This window comes from Scatophagus argus, chromosome 23, assembly GCF_020382885.2.
Source record: "Scatophagus argus isolate fScaArg1 chromosome 23, fScaArg1.pri, whole genome shotgun sequence".
Lineage (NCBI taxonomy): Eukaryota > Metazoa > Chordata > Actinopteri > Scatophagidae > Scatophagus > Scatophagus argus.
Window position 1 is genome coordinate 1,710,268 of NC_058515.1, and position 21,235 is coordinate 1,731,502.

At 39.4% G+C, this 21,235-nt stretch overlaps 1 protein-coding gene across 1 annotated transcript; it reads right to left on the minus strand.

Moving 5' to 3' along the window:
• Positions 1-2,797: 2,797 nt before the first annotated feature.
• On the minus strand, positions 2,798-11,796 carry si:dkey-6n21.12 (schwannomin-interacting protein 1). Its single transcript, XM_046381360.1, has 7 exons — positions 11,425-11,796; positions 9,525-9,806; positions 8,079-8,203; positions 6,636-6,753; positions 6,067-6,180; positions 5,817-5,934; positions 2,798-5,642 (listed from the first exon to the last, which is right to left on the minus strand). Exons 1-7 carry the CDS (start codon positions 11,425-11,427, stop codon positions 5,542-5,544), a joined length of 861 nt encoding a protein of 286 aa, XP_046237316.1. The 5' UTR covers positions 11,428-11,796; the 3' UTR covers positions 2,798-5,541.
• Between the last annotated feature and the right edge of the window lie 9,439 nt (positions 11,797-21,235).

The window sequence follows — 21,235 nt, forward strand, 5'->3', positions numbered from 1 at the left end:
CTGAATATCAGGATGTTTATCCCCTTTCCAACTCTGATGCAAAAGCCCCAATTTGTTGTGTAGTTGGCGCAGACAGGTGCAAACCTCTCCAAACTTGCAAAACACATTCAGGTAGCTTCAAGATGAACAGTCATTACAGCCAGGCACAGGCTACAGCTCTGAGGTTGCTGAAAAACTTGCAGAGCCTTGCAGTACTTTTCATTGCACCCTGTGTTACATATAATAGCCGAAAAATAACTATACATTAATTCAGAGGACATTGTACCTCAACATGAAATCAGATATCTGAGAGGTAGTAACAGATCTGAATTAACACCTGTGTAAAATGTTGGAGCTGGAGGCACAGGACAGAGGTTTGACACAAGGTAGTGTGATTTATCTCAGTGGAGACAGGAGTGCTGAAGCCAGAACAGTGCTCTACCACCTGTAATCAAGCCTCTAAAAGACTCTGACAAATACACCTTGCCAGATTGTAGATCCTGTCCATCGCATCTGCGCCTCTCCAGCCATTTGTGTTGTCAGTTTTGCTTCCCCCCCCCGCCTCAGGCCCCTGCTCAGCTCAGCAACTGCCTGGATTCATGCTGTCCGGCTCCTCCCTCACTCACATCTCATTCTGAATGGTCACTCATATGCGAATGCAGGCAAACGACCATAACCTGCAGGTGCTGAAACTGGGGTGTGCAGTATGTGACACACACACAGAGATATCAGTTTTCTTGTTAATAGTCAGTTTGAGGTGTCACTGACACACATGGCTATGTAACTGGTCAAGGCTGCAACTTTGCTGATGAAGTTCAACAGAACTGAACTCAATGCAAACACATCAATATTTTATTTGCCCCTTCGCTCGCATTGGATGGAAGCAAACAGGAACCAAATATTTTCCAATGTTAAATGTTTTCTTACCGTGGAACAAATTATTTTTCAGTCACAAGTGTAAAATTACAGATATAATGTCAGCAAATTTGCATCTTTGCTTTGCTTGGAGTTTACATTTGATGAACTTTAATGCACATTTTTCGCAAGCCATTGCCAATTTACACGTGTCAGTGTTATTAGGATTAGGTTCTAAGTGTAAAACTGTGAAACCAGACTAATGCAACTTTCATACCATCTAAATATTTTGATCTGCGTAATAAAATGTCATGATTAGCACTGAGCTCTGAGACAAGACATCTGATGTGAGTAGAAGGTAATTTGTGACCAGATCTAAAATCAGACTGTATCTTAGAGAGAAAGCGTAGATTAGATATAGATATGCAGTTGCTTATAACCTGTGGACTGAGAGTAAGTTTTAAAAGAGAGATTTGATTGCAGCTACTTTAAAGGACTGAGGTGCACAGCGATAAAAAGAGGTTGATTGTATCCAGAGAAGTGCTAACTAGGGGTAAAATTTCTCTGAGCAGCTTAGTTTGGACAGGGTCCAAAAGGCATGTTGTTGCTTTAAAGATCAGTTTAGTTTATGAAGGGCAATGGGAGAAAAGTAGTCTAGGTAAATATCTGTTCATACAGCTGTTTCTAAAGCTTCTGTGAAGGAACCAGTTGAGGTCAGGAGGTGTGAATTTTGTCTCCAATGATGCATCTCTGCTTGTGTGCAGAGATGTGCCCCCTGCTCCCTCTCTCAACCCAACCGGTCAAGGCAGATGGCCGCCCATCTACAGCTGGGGTCTGCCCCGAGGTTTCTGCCTTCTAAAAGGCAGTTTTTCCTCATCACTGTCACCAAGTGCTTGCTCAAGGGGGAATGTTGGGTTCTCTATACTACAATTTAACTAAAGAGTTTGGTCTAGACCTGCTCTAATTGGTGTTATGAGATAACTTTTGCTGTGAATTGGCGCTATATATATATATATATATACTGAATTGAATTGAACTGAATTGAAATGACTAAAATTTTGTCATTTAAAAAGGTTGTGAAGTCATTACTGCTCTGGGTTATAGGAATACAAGTCCTTCTGTCTGCCTGGCTGTGGTGCTGAAAAGAAACCTGGGGTTGTTCTTATTTTCCTCAATTAATGCTGCGTAATACTGAAGTTATTGTTCTGGGCCCTAAACATCTTAGGAACAAATTATCCAATGATATAGCAACTCTAGATAGCTTAACCTTGGCCTCACGCTCCACTGAAAGGACATGTCCTTTAACTCACACACATTTCAAAGACTGCATTCTTTCACCTCTGCAATATTGCAAAAAATTTGGCACATTCTGAGTCAGAAAGATGCAGAAAAATTAGTCCATGCATGTATTACTTCCAGGCTGGATTATTGTAACTCCTTTTCATCAGGTTGGCCCAGTAAGTCTCTAAAGACTCTCCAGCTAATCCAGAACGCTGCTGCACGATTACTCACAAGAACCAGCATTCGGGATCCATACAGCACCATTTTATGATACCTACATTTGTGAAACAGGACTCTTTAGTCAATAAAACTGATGTACAGTTAGAGCAAATGCCATTATTTTCTTTTTGTTTTCATTTTTAACAAAACCTGGCGATGTATTATGTATCTTGAATTTCCCTTGAGATCAATAAAGTATCTATCTATCTGTCTATCTCTGTGAATTCCAACTCTGAACTGTCAAGACTAAAGATCAGGGGTGTCATCAACAGAGAGACCGACTGAAATTCTAAACTGAGGAGTATTTAGTTTAATAGTTTTACAGCAACAACATACACGCAGAGACCATGACCCATGAAATGCATATAGTTAGTCATCAGTGTGACTGAGTTATAGGCAGGCGACAGTTTTACACAGCCCATCAACCTGCTTGTTGTAAGGACACTGCTCAAATGCTGACATCACTGAATAGACTAATATTTTATTCAAGGTAGAATCTGTTACCAAAATGTAAAGAAAATGGTCGACACCACACCAAACATAAAGCACAATACCAGATTTTTTAAACACACAGTAATACAACATTAAGACAAAGCTAAAATTAGCAATGTTTTTCTGCTGGTAAATAACTGTTGTTTGACAAGATACCATTATTGTACACATACATTTACAAAGATTAGCACGATGTTAGCTAGATTAACTGTTAATTCACTTACAGTATGTGCAAGTGTTTGCGCTTTATTGGTGGTCACTTTGTGAATGAGAGCAGAATTTTGTCAAAAGAGAAAGTGAAAGCAGGAGAGGTGAGGATGACAATACTGACATGTATTGATGGAGCTGGTGCTCTGGAAATATATATCTATATATATATATATATATATATATATATATATATATATATATATATATATTACACTGATTCATGAGTCATCATGACAGCTAGCCTTACTTTTTGTATAGTGTTTGTTAATTAAAAAATATTTAAAAAATCGCACCAAGAGTTAACTGATCAAACAAAAAGATATCTTACATATCTAAAAAAAAACCACATTTGGTTTTTTTCCATTTTGTTGTACATAAGATCACATTTAGCCCACACAAGGACATGCATGAATAGAAAAAAAACACAACATTTTCTGCAAAGGTCAGACAAAAATATAGATTGTTCAGTTGGCAGAATTGGCAACTTCTTTACAGGAATCCATCTTTAAGCCTTCAGAAAAGATGCTAAAGACAACAACAAGTATTGCAACATGTAAACATTGCTTGAGTGTTAATGAAAAATAACTCCATTTTCAGATTAGGAGATCTGTTATGTTGAAGCTGTTCCACTTTGAGCTTTTAAGACTAAACATTGTAAACATTTCTATTTCTGTACATTGACAAGAGTGCCACAGAAGAAAACAAAACCAACTAATTTTCTGATGAACTGTGGAACTTAAAGACCGTTAGACCGTTTTCAGGGAGACAGCTGAACAACAAATAACCAAGCTGGAATAATATAGTTGGCTGTTAAAATTTTAACAAAAAAATTATATTTTATATTATACTGTATATATTCAATTCTGCGTAATCACTAATAGTGACACTCACTGTTTTGGGAAGTCAACAGCTAGTTAAAAACAAAAATATCCAAACTAGAAAGGTAAATTTTGAAATTTCAGTGTATGATCCTGATCATTTTTTCAATAACTGGAGTTGCCAACTTGAATGTTATTACTAAAAATGTTATTTTTACAGCCATATTGTCGTAAAAAGAAGGCACGTTCTTTTCTTTGCCTCTGCTGACTCATTGCAAGGATTTTTGTGTACACATACAAACTGGGAGCTGCAGATCATCATTGCTCCATAGCACTACTAGTGGTCAAAAACTCTACGGGGTACCTTTCAGCAAGAGAGGCTGACATGAAGGAAACTTTCATCATCATCATCATCATCATATCAACCCTTTCAAGAACATTTTTATGTTCTGGGAAATATGTTAGTTTACAATGAAAGCCTCAATTGAGATCTGAATCAGTGTCACTTCTACGTGACCAGAACAGTCTAGCAATTTGTTTGGTCTGATCAGTTTATCTCACCTTAGCATAAAGTGGAAATAGGGGCAAACTGCCAGTCTAGCTGTCAAAAGTAAAAATGTGCAGCTCTTGAAAACTCAGACTGTGTCGTCTCAACCACCAGACATCTCCAGCACAACAGTTTTTGTGTTACTGAATAAAGATATTCACACACAAAGTTTGAATTAAATGTGAAAAAAAACAAAACAAAACAAAACAGAGTAGCTAAATACTTAATCTGTTCTTTCTCACAAATCAAAGCAAAGACTTAGACATACCTGTTGTGTATTTAATCATTTAGTTTTCAGAAGTGAGGGAATGGCCAAAGAAATCAGCGTCTCTCTGAGGATGCTACAAGACTGTTTCTCCAAATTTCTTGTCCACATCTCATAATGAACAACGCGAGTCATCAAAACAGACTGAGGTGACCTCAGTAACAAAAAACATGAGTTAAATGTGATCGACAGAAACATGCTATATGATTGATATGATTATTATATATGATTGTGATCTAACCCCAAACCATCCTCTCATCAATTCATCAAGATTCGCTGAACTGAAGAGTTATTTTTCTTTTGTTACTGCTGAAGCTTAAAGACATCACTGACAGACAGATGCACCGAAAGAAAATTTTATAGGACAGAGTGCACATGCGTACAAGTTCGACTTGGACTCGATGTGTATTTTTAACCTGCAAAATGAATTCACACAAATTCTTCACTTATTTTTGCATCTGAGTTTTGGTTAGGACGTAGTGCAGGACAGCTCGTAGGAATGTGTCTTTAGGCGGGAGCCCTTATCTTCAGTCCTGGTGGGTTTAACATAAGATTGACTTTTACATTGTACATGGTGGAGCTGTAACTTTTACTTACTCCTTTAACAATGTCCTTTAGTAAGACAAATTTTTCCTTATAAATATATAAGATAGAGAGCAACATTGCAAAATACTACGCAACTGAATGTCCAAGTCCTTTCAGAAAGTAACACTCTTTAGAGGGACCGGCTGGTCAAACCAACAGCAGGAGGACAGATGTTTGCGTCACCGTCTAAATCATGTTCACAAACCGTGAGACTTGTTCAAATGTTTATGTGAAGTAAACCCCTCCCCACTGACTCAACACTGTACTTCAGCTGGGAGCGATGAGCAGCTTCACAATGATGTCAGATCCTGAACCTCCAGCAGCATGGCATCCTGCTCCGTCCTCAGCTGGTCTCGGACCTGGAGGAGACCCACCAGCTCCGAGCTCAGGTCTGATGCGAGAGAGTTCAGAATACAGATTTTAATTTGACCAACAGCACTTTAGAGATTTGCTCCATCAGACGAACAAAGCCAGTGACATTTTTCTACACGTGATGAGAGCTGCAGTTAACAATCTTGTAGCTACGGTCGCAGGTGTGATGTAATTCTTGTGTGTAGCTAAGTACCTTGTATTGCCTGGCTGAGAGATGTGGAAAGAGCATTCAAGTCCTTAATACTGAACTTTTGTAAATCACTGTGCTCCAAATGTCTTCTCTGGAATACAGGATCACTAGAAGCTGCAGTCTGAAAGGAGAGGAGAAAAGAGGAGGAGATCAGGATGAGAGAAGAGGTGGAGGAGATAATGAAGAGGAAAGGGGAGAAACTCCATTTAGGAGTTAAAGACACTGCAGACAGATCAGATCTTGAACATCTCACCAGATTACTATGGTCTTTTCTCAGCCTGTCTCGTAGGTTCCTCAGAGTGTTCCTGAAGCCTCTGGATTTTGGTTTCTCTGGCTTTGCAGGAGGCTGGACCTGAACAGTCCCACTCTTCATAAGCAGGGATGGACAATAGTGAGGGGAGAACATGGAGAAGATACACATGCAATAACAAGGGGAGGGCGCGGCTCTGTCGATGTTCATTATTGTCTTCGTTTATTTCATTATTCCATCAAGGCAGATTTCTGCCCATCTTGAGCCGGGGTCTGCTCCGAGGTTTCTGCCTTCTGAAAGGCAGTTTTTCCTCGCCACTGTCACCAAGTGCTTGGTCAAGGGGGAATGTTGGGTTCTCTGTATTACAGTTTAATTAAAGAGTTTGGTCTAGACCTGCTCTAATTGGAAAGTGTCATGAGATAACTTTTGTTGTGAATTGGTGCCATATAGATAAACTGAATTGAATTTCGTTTTACTTTTGCCAACGCAATCACCCTGTTACGCCACAGAGATAACTCAGCTCACAAAGTTTCAGCTCAACTACTATAAACCAAAGTGTTAGACGTAGTTACTCGTGTATTGCTGCTTTCCTTCCTGCTGATCTCTCCCTCGTTCTCCTCCTCCTCCTCTTCCTCCTCACTTTCACTGTTGTTGATGAAGCAGAGCTGAAGATTCATCTGTGTCTGCAGGCTGGAAGAGACAGTTACAGGTGAAATGCATTGTCAAGGTGAACCTGAGCGCGTAAAGAGCACTGACTCTAAGCCCGTACCACTATGAGAGGTATTAACGCCGTCTTATTGTTTTCGCTCACAGCTACTTGTGACAAGAAAGCATTTTTTTTTTTTTGGCTCAAGTGAACTGTCAGCTTCAGATCAACACACGGCTTATTTGCAGTGACGTGTGGATAAAGGCTAATGAATATTTGGGGATTTCTCTCCATTTGTGAAAAACTTCTAACAGCCCTTTAAGACTGGAGCTGAAGTGCCACACTTCAGTGTCACCCTTATCGAATGTATTGCTGGGTAGCCGTGGACATGCAGTGTTACATTTGGTCCAATAAGAACACAGAATGTGTTCAGTATTAATTAACTCAAACTAAACAACAAAAATTGTCAACTCAATGAGACACCTACGCAGACAACACAAGACAAACAATTAGAACAATAAGCGAGTCAGAGATCAGAATCATTTTAAGCATTTCTTTATCACCTTCTTGTCATCTTCTATGCTGCTGTTATGGTAATGTTACACCATGCATCCTCTAAAGTTCTGTATTGTATGTGTGAGAAACTTGCCCCATGCCCCACACCAAAACATGCTTATCAGTTATTAGCCTTTGTATGCAGCCTCTCAGCGGCTTTATGTTTAGGAGCAGCTTCTACAGTAAACATTTAAATACATATTGACATAATTTACACTGAAATATCCTGTCTGCCTGGCCGAATGTTACTTTATACAAAAGGAACATCTGTTATGTTAGCAGTCACTGAAAGTGTAAATTCTAATGTGAATGCTACAAGGTATAAGCAGCACGAAAACTCGATTCTCTCGGTGTATTTCATGATGTTGCACCGTCTAGTTGATATTAAAGGCATTAAGTGTCCAGTCGTAATGTTGGCGGCGACTCGTTTCAGTAATTAGCCCGTTCGGAAATTATGCTACATTCAATTTGTACTCCTAAGTTGTTTTCCGACTTATGTCTGCAGAGGACGAAGAGTTCGCAAAACAAGATGGCTGCCCAGAGCATCGACTGTAAATAAAAGCTGTAGTGTTGTGTGTTGTTAGTGCTCTTGTCTTTTTTGTATCCAATTTAGTAAGCTGTATACACAATACTGCCTTACTGTGTTACATAGGCATATATACTGTTAGGTGTGAAATACTGCATATTATTAGTTCTGTTCTTCAGGAGCTGGCAAATCAAATCGAGATTTAGATGTAGCTCTTCTTTGTTATTCTTCCGCTACTACACTGACTCTGCAGCCAGCGTGTGTGCGTGCGCATGTGTGTGTACGTACCGTGAAGTAAGTGTCAGCACGTGACTGTTGCAGGCATCATCGCCGTCCTCGCAGCTCTCTGCTCTCCTTGCTCGTTGGTCTGTAGAGCTCACCGGACCTCGGCCTCGCTCCAGAGAAACCCCGCTCTTCAAAAAGACACCACACACACACACACATCTTACACAGGTAATACACTAAGACAGCAGACTGAGACAGTAATATTAATCCATTTTTTTTCCATTGGTGTGTTTGCTAATTGCTCCTGCAATTTCTTTATAATGGGTGTAATGGAACAGTCTATTGACTTTGGTTAGCTGATGCTTATAGTGGAAGTGATAACAAACAGGAACCAGTATTGATCTCTGAAACTGAAAAGACAAGACCCGAAAGTGAACAAAAGATATGAAAGCGCAAAAAAAAAAAAAACCTGATATTGAAATATATATGAATGTGAAAACAGAAAATAGGTAATTAATTCAAAAGAATTTCAGAACTGAATGAAAATTGTATTTAAACTGAACTACACTTATTTTTAGTTTGAGTACAGTGTTGGATTTTTCAAAGCTCAAAATCAAAATTTCAGCTTTGAAGTTTTCAGTCTTTTTTTCAAATGAATGAAACTTTTGGCCCTGATTTGGCTCCATAAATCTACGGCTGCATAAATGACAGACTATTTTGGCACAAACATTTATTGTTTAGTTTATAACTACAGCTTTTAGGGTTACTGCTTTTGCAATATTTGCTGCAGTGACATTACTGCATGAATGGAAATGTTTAAAATGACCAAAGGCAGCCTCTGTAAGCCTCTCAGTGCATATTCAGATGATATCAGAGCCAATCCATGCATCACCAGAGTGTAAAAAGCAGCAGAACGTATGTGCATTGTGAAGCTGCCTATGTAGACACATCTTCCCATCTCAATAAGGCAGCAGTTATATATCAGGAAAAATATTACATCATTGACTTTTTGCTTTTTAGTGGTCAACGGTGCAATCACTTTCTGATTCAAAAAGCAATGCACCAACACTGCGCCTCTGCATTTTCTGCACAACACGGGTGTTGGGCATGAGAAAAACAACTGTGTTGGTCAGGAAACTATTAATAACACTTGCATCCTTCAGAATTTCCCATCTCAGGGTTAGTCAGACCAGAGTTCAGGATTAAAAGTTTGTTAAGCTTGCTCATGGCTGTGCCCCGAGTGTATCATACTAAGTTAGATGTTAGATTTCAAGAATTCGTCTCCAAATGGGAGACTGACATAAGTTACCACAGTAGGTGACAGTGAAACTGAGATCCCCCCCAACTCAGGGTTGTTTTCACCAAACTGCTTTCTGGAATACAGTCATGTACACTAAACTCCACCAAGGTAGATTTACCATGAGATTTACTTAGACTTTCTCCTGTTTGGACTCGATGACTGAAACAACAAAACTGAGGGTTACCAACTGACAGATTATGGCTCCTGACCTTTGTCTTCTCCTTCTTCTCTTCTTCCCGCTTTTCCAGCTCAGCGATGTGCAGGCTCAGTGCCTCCCAATGCATGATGGGAAGGCTCAGACTGTTCTCTCCGTAGCCTTCCTGCCACATCAGTGCTGCCACCTCTGAACCTTCATACTCCTCCTCTTCATTGTCAGAGTTGTCATCACTCCTCCTGTCATCTTCTGCCTCGTTACTCTCCTTCTCCTCACGCTGCTGCCTCTGTCTTTCCTTCTCTCCTTCCATGTCCACATGGATGGGAGCAACGCAATACTGGTTAAAAATAAGAAGACATTAATAATGGTGTCCGGGACAGAGAGGTCTATAAACAACTTGTTGTCCAATGCTTGGAGTGTAAAATGTTGTAAAACTACAAGGATGTCAACATAAAAATGAAAAGAAACCTAGATGTTATCCGACGGTCTAAAAACAGGACTGTAACCTTACAGATACTGAAGTCAGGACTTCTAGATATTTCCTAAGAATTTGGGGTTTGTAGAAACCTGGGGTTTAAATAAGTTTAACTTTAACAGAGTAAATGAGTAATCAGCTGATTCCATTTAAAAGTGATTCCATGTAGTAAAAGAAAAAAAAAAACACAAAAGGATTCAGTATTTCTCCATCAGTTTTCTTTCTGCCAGTGAAGAGCACTTTCCAGCAGCCCTTTTGTGCCTCTCAGCTATTACAATGACAAATCTAACCATTCATTTTCAGAAAATAAATCTCCAGAACATTGTACTGACAGTTTGAATTTAATAATTTCCAGAATCCTCCCACTATGGGGATGAAAATGTATTCTGTCTGCTGAAGAATCACTGAATGAACCTGTTGTGGCTATGTGTAAATATGTAAGGGTACCTTGATCAATCAATCATTTTGTTCAGTGCTGTTTCTTTACTTCACAATCATCTATATGTTAGTTATTAATGATATAAAAACTCCAAACTCAAAGTACTTTTAACTCCAAAATGTAGTCAGCTGAAGTACTCCAGGACATGCATTAATTGTAACTTCATAAACTAAACTGCAGTTCACTGTTTAACGATTTGTGTTCCTCAAAACACAAACTTTCAGTAATGTTGTGTGTTAGCACTGCTGTAAGCTAGCTCTGTTAGCTGTTAGCTCCCTTAAACAACCTCAACGGCTCAGTTAACAGCTAAACTAGCTCTCCTCCACCAGTACAGATTTGCTGTGTCCTCTTTATTTAACCATAACATCATATCTGCAAGGTCCTCTCCAGCAAGCCATTTGTGACTGAGAGGATAGAAGGACAGGCAGCACAGGAACATTTCAGAATCAAAAACAAACTGTCTCATATGTTTATATGATCAGCCATCATAAAAAACACACATCAAACTATTTGGAACAAAAACTGGCTGATAATAATAGGTGGCCAATGAATCATAGCACCCTTAGAAAACACATTACTTTGATGAATATATAAAATTGTAGAAAGCAAGATAAATGCAGACTAATAAAACTGATAACACTCTAATTCAAGTTCACACTGTGCTCATCTTCTATAATTGCCATTTTTAAGTAGGAAATTGTGGAAACATATCTTATTTTTCTAAACAGAAGACATGATCATTTTTCCTATGTAGGTGGGCCTAAAAGCCCTTTATGTCTTCTCAAGAAATTCCATCAAAACAACAGTATCAACGAACAACGTTAGAGAGAGTGTTTTGTTTTCCCAAGTTGTGACTGGGATACTTGGGCTCATGCCCTCAGTATTTTTGAAATCCTGGCTACGGCCCTGGGCTAAACTAAACTTTAGAACAGCCAGCGTGTATTTCACAGCTTTGGACCTGGCAGCCTTTGGCGAACATATCTGACCGCGTACTCCATACACGTTTCACATCAAACTGTCATTGTTAAAAACGTTACTTACCATTTTTTTTTCCCGAGCCACAACCGCAGCTCTATTGCTGTAGTTGTCGGAGAAGTAGTTGAACGTTTTGCCACACAGTTAGCTCGGTTACTTCCTCAACTCCTCCCAGTTATCCCACCCCCGCAGCCCCCCTTCTTTTCCATCTGTCTCACTCCGTGTGTTGTTACTGAATCAAGCAAAAGAAGCGAAAAGTATGTCCACAAGAGTGACTTGAATCTCACTCGTCTCAGTACGCACTCTTTCTTCAGTTGTGACTTGGCGACTTTATCTTTGATGCCATCATCGTGCCAAATGTACCCCTCGCGTTTGGTCCAAACACACGAACAAAAGACTCAAGGAATTTCACGTGCAGGAACAAGTTGGCGAGTGAAAATTCAAATCAGGAACTTCCTGGTGCTTTGAAAAATAATGGTACAGTGCTTTTTTAAATATGAAATAAATCAATTAGTCTCTAAGATGTTAGTATGACTATTTTATTTTCAATAACATGAACTATGTCAAGCACATATCATTTCACACTTAATGGTGAATAATAGGAGTGAAAAGAGTGAAAGACAGCTGCCTAAGCCAGTGGCATTCTCAAAGCTGTCAAAGCTGATCACTCAAGCACTAATGAATGGTTCACACATAAACTCAAAAGATAAAATAAAATGGTTCACCAACAAGGGCAATAAAAACCCCTAAATGTCAGAATAGGAAAAATTTCCTGGCCCTAACCAGACTCATCTGAGCATCCACCATATTGACTCTATGTGTTCTTTACTATCCTCTTCCAGATGTTATTCTTCTTCTTCATATCTTCACATCTTTTAATAATCAGCATTTTCCACTACAAAAGACTAGCACAGGATACACAATAACCTAATTATGTCAAAATCACACATGTAACAATATTACACAAAGTCAAGGAATGTGATCAAATACTGATTTTACTGTGGTGTATAATGTCAGTAACGCACATAACTAAGTTGCAACACCTTTCAAATAAAGGGTTAACCATCGTGGTTGCAAAAGCAAAGCTTAATCAATCACATAGGATAGTTATAGATGTGTTTTGTTATTTCTTTTTTCCTATTTATTTATTTTTAGAAATACCAAAGTTCAAATATTGATCTCCATTATAGGAAATTTGAACAGGCTAAAATAACCACAAAACATTAATTTTACAATTTTCATTATTTCACCTCCTTGTTCTCTCTCCCTTTGTATTTTCTGGCTGTCCCTTTAACTCCTCTTGTCTCTCCTGCTAAAGTGTATTAAAAATAACATTATTTTATCTGTGATTGAGTTTGCATACATTTAGATTTTATATGTTGTATTCAACACAACACATTCATACAGTAATAATCTATATTATGACAATGTGATTATGTGAACAGGTCAATTTTTGTTTGTATGGAGCAACACAGGGTCATCATGCTAATCCTGTCCTGGACACAGTGGACACTATCTTCTCTTGAAATGCTAGAAGTGATTCACATGACTCACATGATGGAGTGGGACACACCTTGGCTCATTTGACCATAACAACTCACACATGGCAAGTGCCAGCGACAGGCGACAGGTGACAGGTTAAATACCTGGAACTTCCCATCTCAGAAGAGAAGAAGCCTTTCGGATGATCCAGTTGCCTTCATTTCTAGCACTTCAACGACCATGACCCTGATGACTGAGAACCTACATCCACAACATCTTCTCTCCCTCTCTCATCTTCCTCTCTCTTTCTCTTTGTCTCGCTCCCCTCAGCTGCTCATGTGTCTCCTCTCTTACCAGAGCTGAGCTTAAGCTGATTTCATTTTGTCTGTCAGAAGAGGAAAGACAGTTTTAGCTGATATATTTTATGTAAATATTATACTGAAAGACAATGCCCGCTAGCACATTAGGATAATAATAAGCAATAAAGAAAAAAATAGGGGTTCCTCATTTTACCATGTATTTTAACTCTATCTACCAGCCTGACACTAACGGATAGAATAATGTTGTCTGGAATTATGTATGCCAACAATAGCTAAATAGTTAATTTACTCAAGTGACACCAAAGATCCAGTGCACTGACATCATGATTGAGGGCTACTGCAAAAGCACAGCGTGCAGCGCGACACCTTCACTTCTTCATCCTCATCCAGACTCTGAACTACAAGCAATAAGTAAAGTCCTATCTTTCTCTAGTTGACATGGCCTAAAAACTTCCGCGTTGATCAAAGATCTTGTATTAATGGTAAGAGCGTTCACTCCTTTGATCATTCACCCTCCTGCACACATACACATACATGCAATGACGCAAGCGATCAGAAGAAAGTGGGACATCCACATTACACAAGATCTTTGCAGCACCAAAGCAGAGGAATAATTACTGCAGTCCTTCTAAGGAGGCTGTCCTTAGAAGGGCCATATTAACGACATTGTACCCAAAGTTTGCTGCAGTTCACCTAGTGGGCACTCGCGAGATAGTCCTCAGTGAATGGGAGTGAATGACGCAAAGTGGTTAAATAGTTGCTTACTACCTACTAGACCAAAATGCCCAGATTTTATTTTAGTTTTTGCAAATAAAATATTGATTATATATCAGAACTGAAAAAAAAATACTAATGCTCGTTCATTTTATTTGCAGGGCATATGGTTTTGACTATAAAGTGTTAGCATTCTGCTAATGTATTTTGATTGGTCGGTTAAAGATTTACACCTATCAGTATTATGTTATGGTAGTCTAATTTCAATTATCATTACGTGAACATAACCACAATAATACGGTTTCGGTTTTGTGTATTATAGTCTTAATGCATTTTCCTAACGATAGCTACAGCAGACATTAGACGTCTGGTTAAAACAAAACACAAACTTGTGCTTGATTGATGCTTGGAACCAAAATGGCGAATGCCACAAATACTTAAATAATAATACAAAAAGGTGTTTTTTTATCACAAAAAAGCAACAAAATTTTAATCTAATAGAGCTGTATCTATTGTCTCTACCACTCATACCAAAAACCTCACCCATGAGTTAACTGGGCAGTCCCTTCTCATATGACTCTGTTGGTTACACCCCCAGTACATGTCGTCATCTGCTAAACCTGAATTCTGAGCTTGCTGATCAGAACTGTTGTGTGTTTGAGCCTCTCTATCCTCCAGGCTCGAGCCCTTCTCATCATTGGTCTTCCATGGCTCTGCAGTGGCCTGTAGTACTTTCTCTGTGTATTCAGCTGTACCTGGATTGTTGACATAGATGGAACTGGTGGATTTTTCTGGCATAGTGGGGGCAGTTAGAACTTGAATTTGTTGACCTTCTCTCTTTGTTAAAGGTTGAGCTGTTGCTGTTCACTGTAGCTTGTACTTTTCCCTTTTCTTTTTTGTTCTTTGTGAGTAGTTGTGTCAGCTCATTAGCCAGTTGTACTGTCTGCTCTTTCTCTGTCTTTTCTATATAACTCAACATGCTGTGAGTTAACATTCTCACAGCCATTTCTCATTAACATTCTCACAGCCATTAGCCAGTCGTTAGACACAGGGTGCCTACCACTGTCTGTCCAACTACATAGACTAATCTGCAGGACTATCAGATCCTTTGTTTTAGCTAGTTTCACTTAGTCACTCCCACCGAGGGGTTTGTATTGGTTCCTCACCAGTCAGTTTTCAGAACTGATGAAGCTGCTTGGATTAGCAGCGAAACGTCTTCAAGCCTATCTACACAGTCCAGACGCCTTGCTTTAACTCTTTGTATGAAAGATACTGACTGTGACTTCTAATTACTCATTGCAATACTCGCCCTTTTGGATTTAGTTGTTAAGAGCCAGTTTTCTTGGTCCCAGACCTCTGAGCACACAGGTAATCTCACATCTCAGCTTCACTTTCTGTTCAGTAAAGCAAATAATGAACGGCCAAGCACTATCATATGTTAAAGAATTGTTAGTACCCTATTATTCCACCAGAGCTTTACATTCACACGATGCAGGGTTAGTTGTGGTTCCTATAATCTTCTAAAGTAGATTGGGAACCAGAGCCTTTAGTTATCAAGCTCCTCTGCTATGGAACCATCTTTTGGTTTTGGTCTGGGAGGTGGGCACCCTCTCTACATTTAAGAGTAGACTTAAAACTTTCTTTTTTGATAAAGCTTATAGTTAGGGCTGGCCCCTAGTTATGCTGCTATAGGATTAGACTACTGGGGGCCCTCCCATGATGCACTGAGCTTTCTCTTCCTCCTCCTCTCCTTCTGCACACATTTATGTCCCATTAATGCTTCGCTAACTCGTTTCGCAGGTTCCCATGAATCATGGTGCAGACAAAACTGGATTATAGGCTAATATTCATTCATTCATTTTCTATACTGCTAATCTGTCAGGGTCACCAGTCAATTGCACAGTGGTACACCTAGGGGCAATGTAGAGTAGTCACTTAACCTATTCTGCATACTTTTGGGATTGTGGCAGGAAGCCAGAGGCCAGAGTACCCAAACCTGGAACCCTCTCACCATGAGGCAACAGTGCTAACCACTGCACCACCATGCCGCGCTATAGGCTAACAGTTTACCTGTAATTTCACACTAGCATAAACACTAGCATTTCACACTACTGGCCAACATATTTTTTCCACTGTATCTATCACGTCTTTAGTTCAGGTAATTTCAATTTTAATTCAAACTGTTCAGGAATTCCAGTCAAATAAACCATACTTCAGATTTGTGTCAGAATTTGACAACAGCTGTTTTCACAACTAGAATCTATTATCTTTCATGAACAGCAAAAGTATTTCCATTTTAGCACCAGAACATTAGTATCAGTAACAGTATCAGCTCCACACGTGTGCAGTGTGTGTGTTACCTAAAAACAATAAGAATAGGTCTGCAGCCACCAGTTCAGCCCCTCATTCAACCTGTCTTTAATCATACTGCATCAGACATTGCTCAACACAAGGTGGGTCAGCACCTTTCTTACATATCTACATACTGTGAAACAAGGGTCTGATTTTGTAATAATTTCTCTTTCTCTAAATTCATTGTGTAGTGTAAATTTAGCTGTTTATTGATTACTGAGAAAGATAGTTCAGGGTAATAAATCAGAAGACATGTTCTATTTTAGACATTCTGTGCCATGTACTGCAAATTTGGATTTGTATACCCAAAGAAGATGGTATTTGATATTATAAAGTGGCAAGATATACTAAAGCATGCAAAATGGTTGTGCAGCCAATACATTCAGTGTGAGGAGCTTCAGTTGCTCTGGTACACAGAATGGACACTAGGTGGCAGCATAAACCCACCATCAGTGAGTGAACAACTACGCCTGCCAGGTATCTCATATTTTGACTAAGTGTGAGTCAGAAAATAAACTGTTGTAATGAAGTACAGTAACAATCGTCATTTTATCTTGTATGGCAATAGGAATGGCTATAATTTAATGTCGGATTCTAGACCCCATTAAATGGCTAGGAAAATCTTGGATCAGCAACCTCTGAGATTTTGTATCCTGGTCTGGATTGAACAGCTGATGGTGCATGCTGAGACTCAATAAAAGCTTGAGGCAGACAGAAGCAGCATGTCTTTATTTCTGTTGCTATAGCTTAACCAAGTTAACATTCATGATACACAGAGACATACTGGGAAGCTACAGAAGCCTTAAATAATTACAGTAGGCCTGCTTGTGACTGGAACAAACAACACTGAGGCAGAGGACTGAAACAAAGTCAAACAAACAAAAAAGTTTTATGGCACTCATTTTTAGTTTATACTCATAATAATATTGCTTTTAAAACATAACCTCTATTTGTCATTATTGTTGTTTCATCACTTTATATTTTCACTGCATTTAAATATCAAATATATTCCTTTACTGATGTATTTGCATTATTGCTAACATAAATCATACCTAAGATTAGACATATATTACTTATTTTCATTATAGTTTTGTTCAAAAGTACAAATTTTACAGAAAATAACAGTCCAAGTTTGGTAGGATATACTGGAGAAGGGACTAACTTCAAGACATGCATAAGGATTTGATAGGGGGCACTGGAAAGAGGCGGGGCTTGGGTTAGATGAGAGGAGCTGGAGAAGCTGTCAATCACGCAGCCAGTCACACATGCATTCTTCACTGGTATTTTAGATATCAGGTACAGTCCTTTATTCATATTTAGTTCTTTTTAAAGCTAAACTATGCTACTCCGTTCCATAAATAGGAGCTTTACATGCGAACAGAGATGCTTCGCTCGGACAGGCATCAGCAAGTTGGAGAGCTGATTGAGTTTTCTCCCAGGGTTCAAATTAAAAATGGCAAAGAGGTTGACAGACAGGTACAGTAATTACATTACACACACACACACATGCGCGCGCATATGCGTGCACACACACACAAAGATATTAAAGTGAAAATTCACCATGTTTTACGTAGATATCCAATCAGTGCTGATGACAAATGTGGTCAAGGAAAGCAACAAATTCCTGTGCTTGCTGACTGAGAAAGCTGACTTATCTGTTTTTCTTTTGACACAAGTGACGAGCAGATGGCGTAAAAGGAAGAATTAGGGGTTATGAGTGTAGAAGATGTTGAATAAGGATACATTTGACAGTGTCTTAGGTAACTTGGATACTCAGCCATATTTATTAAAGCTAAAGTGTACAGCAGGCATAGCTCTGCGTGCAGGAAAACTCAATAAACTATATATGAGGCGCTGAGGAATTTTTTGCTTCAATTGTCTGCATTTACCATCAACACAAATTGAATATCCACATAAAACAGAAAATAAACCTTTAGCGACAGGAAGACTATCTTTTGCGCCTGTCCCTTTAAGTCACAGTCATTTTCCCATGATCCTTAACCTCCTCTTCTATCTCACTTTCCTCATCATCCAATCACAACCTGTCACGTTTCCCACGGCTTGTGATCAGAGGGTTGCTGGTTTGATTCCCCCCTTTAACTGGCAGACAAAAAATTGGGTGTGGTGGAGTGATTAATCAATTCTCCCCCCCTCCATTAGACAGCTGATGTGCCCTTGAGCAAGGCACTTAACACCCCCCCCCCCAGTTTACTCCCCAGGCACCTGAATTGGCAGCCCACTGCTTCCTGTGTGTTTCACTGCATGTTGCATGTGTGTGTTCAATCAGTGATGGGTTAGATGCAGAGATAATTTAGGTGTTTTTAATGAAAAAAAACACTGACAATAAATGTTTGAAGTTTAAGTTTCTCCTCTAGGCAATCGCCTACTAGTTGTCAAATGTGTTTTAAAAGTGTTTTAAAAGTGTTATCTCTCTGCTGTCGTTCAGCTGTCGTTTCAACCTCATGATGTCTGGCAACCCAGCTCCACCATTTCCATGGACACCTGGCATCTCCAATCAAACCACAAGTTCTCTTCCATGAGTCAGCATTATTATCCTTTCCTGATTGAAACGATACACAGCTACACCGTTCTGCAAACAAGATTGTAACTTGTACATACATTGTATGGATCTTGTCTTCTCTAAGCAGTTATCAAGTACACATAAGATATGCAAATAAAGCATCATTTTTCAGACTTTCAGGGCTCTGTGGCAATCAAGATCAGCCTGGTAGCTTAGGCCACATGGGGGCCTGAAATAAACAAACTGTGAGGGTCAAGTTTAATCTTTAGTTCAACTTTTGGCACAGATTACATTTCAACATACGGATGGTTTTCCATATGCAAATACGAGTGAACGACGTTGAAGTTTTCACTGGAAAATGTAACGATAAATTGAAAATAAGTTGACAAAGAGCCGAGCAATGCGTCTTTGTGCCCAAAAGATGTAATCTTAAGCCAGCCGTCACTTTTGTTGTTACTTTTAGGTAACCCACATTACTTTATCTACCAATGTTATTTGCCAACATAACTTAAAATCAAATTATGTAGCCCTGTGCAGCTATATCATTTGAATATGTTTTTAATCAGAGCCATGTTTGTGAACTGGAACTCACTTACAGTACAGACTACAGTTATGTAATGATGTATTTCTCTGACTGTCTTTTCATCTTTCCATCACATCTCCACCTCTCCTTCTGCCTCATCCATCTCCCCTATCTCTTCTCCTCCCCTGTCCCTTTCTCTTTGACTCATCTCTCTACCTTTCCACCTCCATTTTCCAGCCATCCATCCATCATGTCCTTTGAGCTGGCAGGCCAGAGGCTGAGCCAGCGCTCTGTCACATTATCCTGCTGCTGAGTGAATTACTCAGCCTCCATTAGACTAACGAGAAAGCAGGATGATGGAGAGAAATGGGGGAGGGGATATTGACGAAGAGCACGGGGGAAGGGGGTGACGCAGCTGAGAGATGGTTGAAGAAAGAAAGACAGATGAAGATAAGAAAAATCAGGTGAGGTGGAATGAGAAAGGGAACTGAGAGGGGGTATTAAGAAAGGAGAGGAGGAGAGAAAAACAGTCTAACCCAAAAGTAAGTGGAGGAAGGAAGAGGAGGGAGTGAGGGATGAAAGGAAGAGCACAGGAGTGACAGAAGGGTGGGTGGGGGGTTGATTAGAGATGAAGACGACAGCTGAAGTGGAGAGGAAGATTAAAGAAGAGGATGAAGGCGAAGCAGCAAGCAGGACGAGGGGCTGGACAACAGGGCCGTGATGGAGAGAAAAGAACAGAGGCAGGAGAAGAGGAGGTCAGAGGAGACCGAGGAGGAATGGAAGATGTGTTACAGATGGGGGGAATGAGAGAAGAGGGGCGGACAGTCGGCCGACAAATAGAGTGAAGGGGAAAAGCAAGGAAAGGGGAGACGTGAGGTGGAATACAAAGGAAGGTAGAAGGAGGATAAGAAACCTGAAAGGATAAAACCACAGTACAGAAATCAGACTGGACTGAAGGGTGGCGGCTGAGGAGAGGTGTGTCATACAGACGCACACAGAAACCTTAATGAAATACAAAACAGCTGTACACGACACTGAGTGGTAGACACAGACATCTAAGATAAGACAACACACACACACACACACACACACACACACAGTACAGTCATGTTTTTCAGTCCAAGATCTTACAGGGACTGAGGTCATGAGTCCCGTATTTTATTTATTCAGTTGACTCGTCTATTAAGTTTAATTGTGAAACACGGGTATCATGTTTACTGTAACAGACCTCTGCAAACTGAATAATAATAATAAAATTCTGACGGTGAAGTACTGACTTCTTTCTTTCTTTCTTTATCTATTTTGGTAGGCCTTTAAAACTCATGTTTGCATAATTAAAAAAACTTAAGATGACATGACGTCAGCGACCTCCTTCACCAAAAATATCGGGATTTAAAGTCATACACACAAATGCACAAACTTTTACCTCAGACAAGAAGGCTTTTTTTTTTCTTTTTTTTTTTTTTTCTTGGGAAAGATTAATAAGTTTGTAGAGAAAGTTGTGAGAATTCTGACTCTTAACCCTCCCTCTAGCAACCGGTTCACTCTTACTGCAATGTCAGAATTTATAAAAACGTTATTCACTGATAATGTAACAAAGGGAATATTATAGTTATGGTATATAGTTTTATTGAGTATAGTATTAGTATACCAGCACAAAGGAGGATATTATTACATTACTTTGAAATGTGGGGTACTTCACACTTACGAATCGCGCCATGGTGAAACATTTTTCAAATTCCACCCCCTTTAAAGTGAGAATACGTAGCTTTTGAAAAACATAATCATTCTCTTAAAAATTGTACGGGCTGAACTGATAAGCAGTAAAACTACACCCTTGTTCAATTCGACACAATCAGCCATTTTGCTACTTCAATCTTACATTACTACTAGCTTATGGTAATTAATATTAATAAAATTAAAACCAGAGCTGCCCTGTTCAGTCTATATTGATTAGTCCATTGA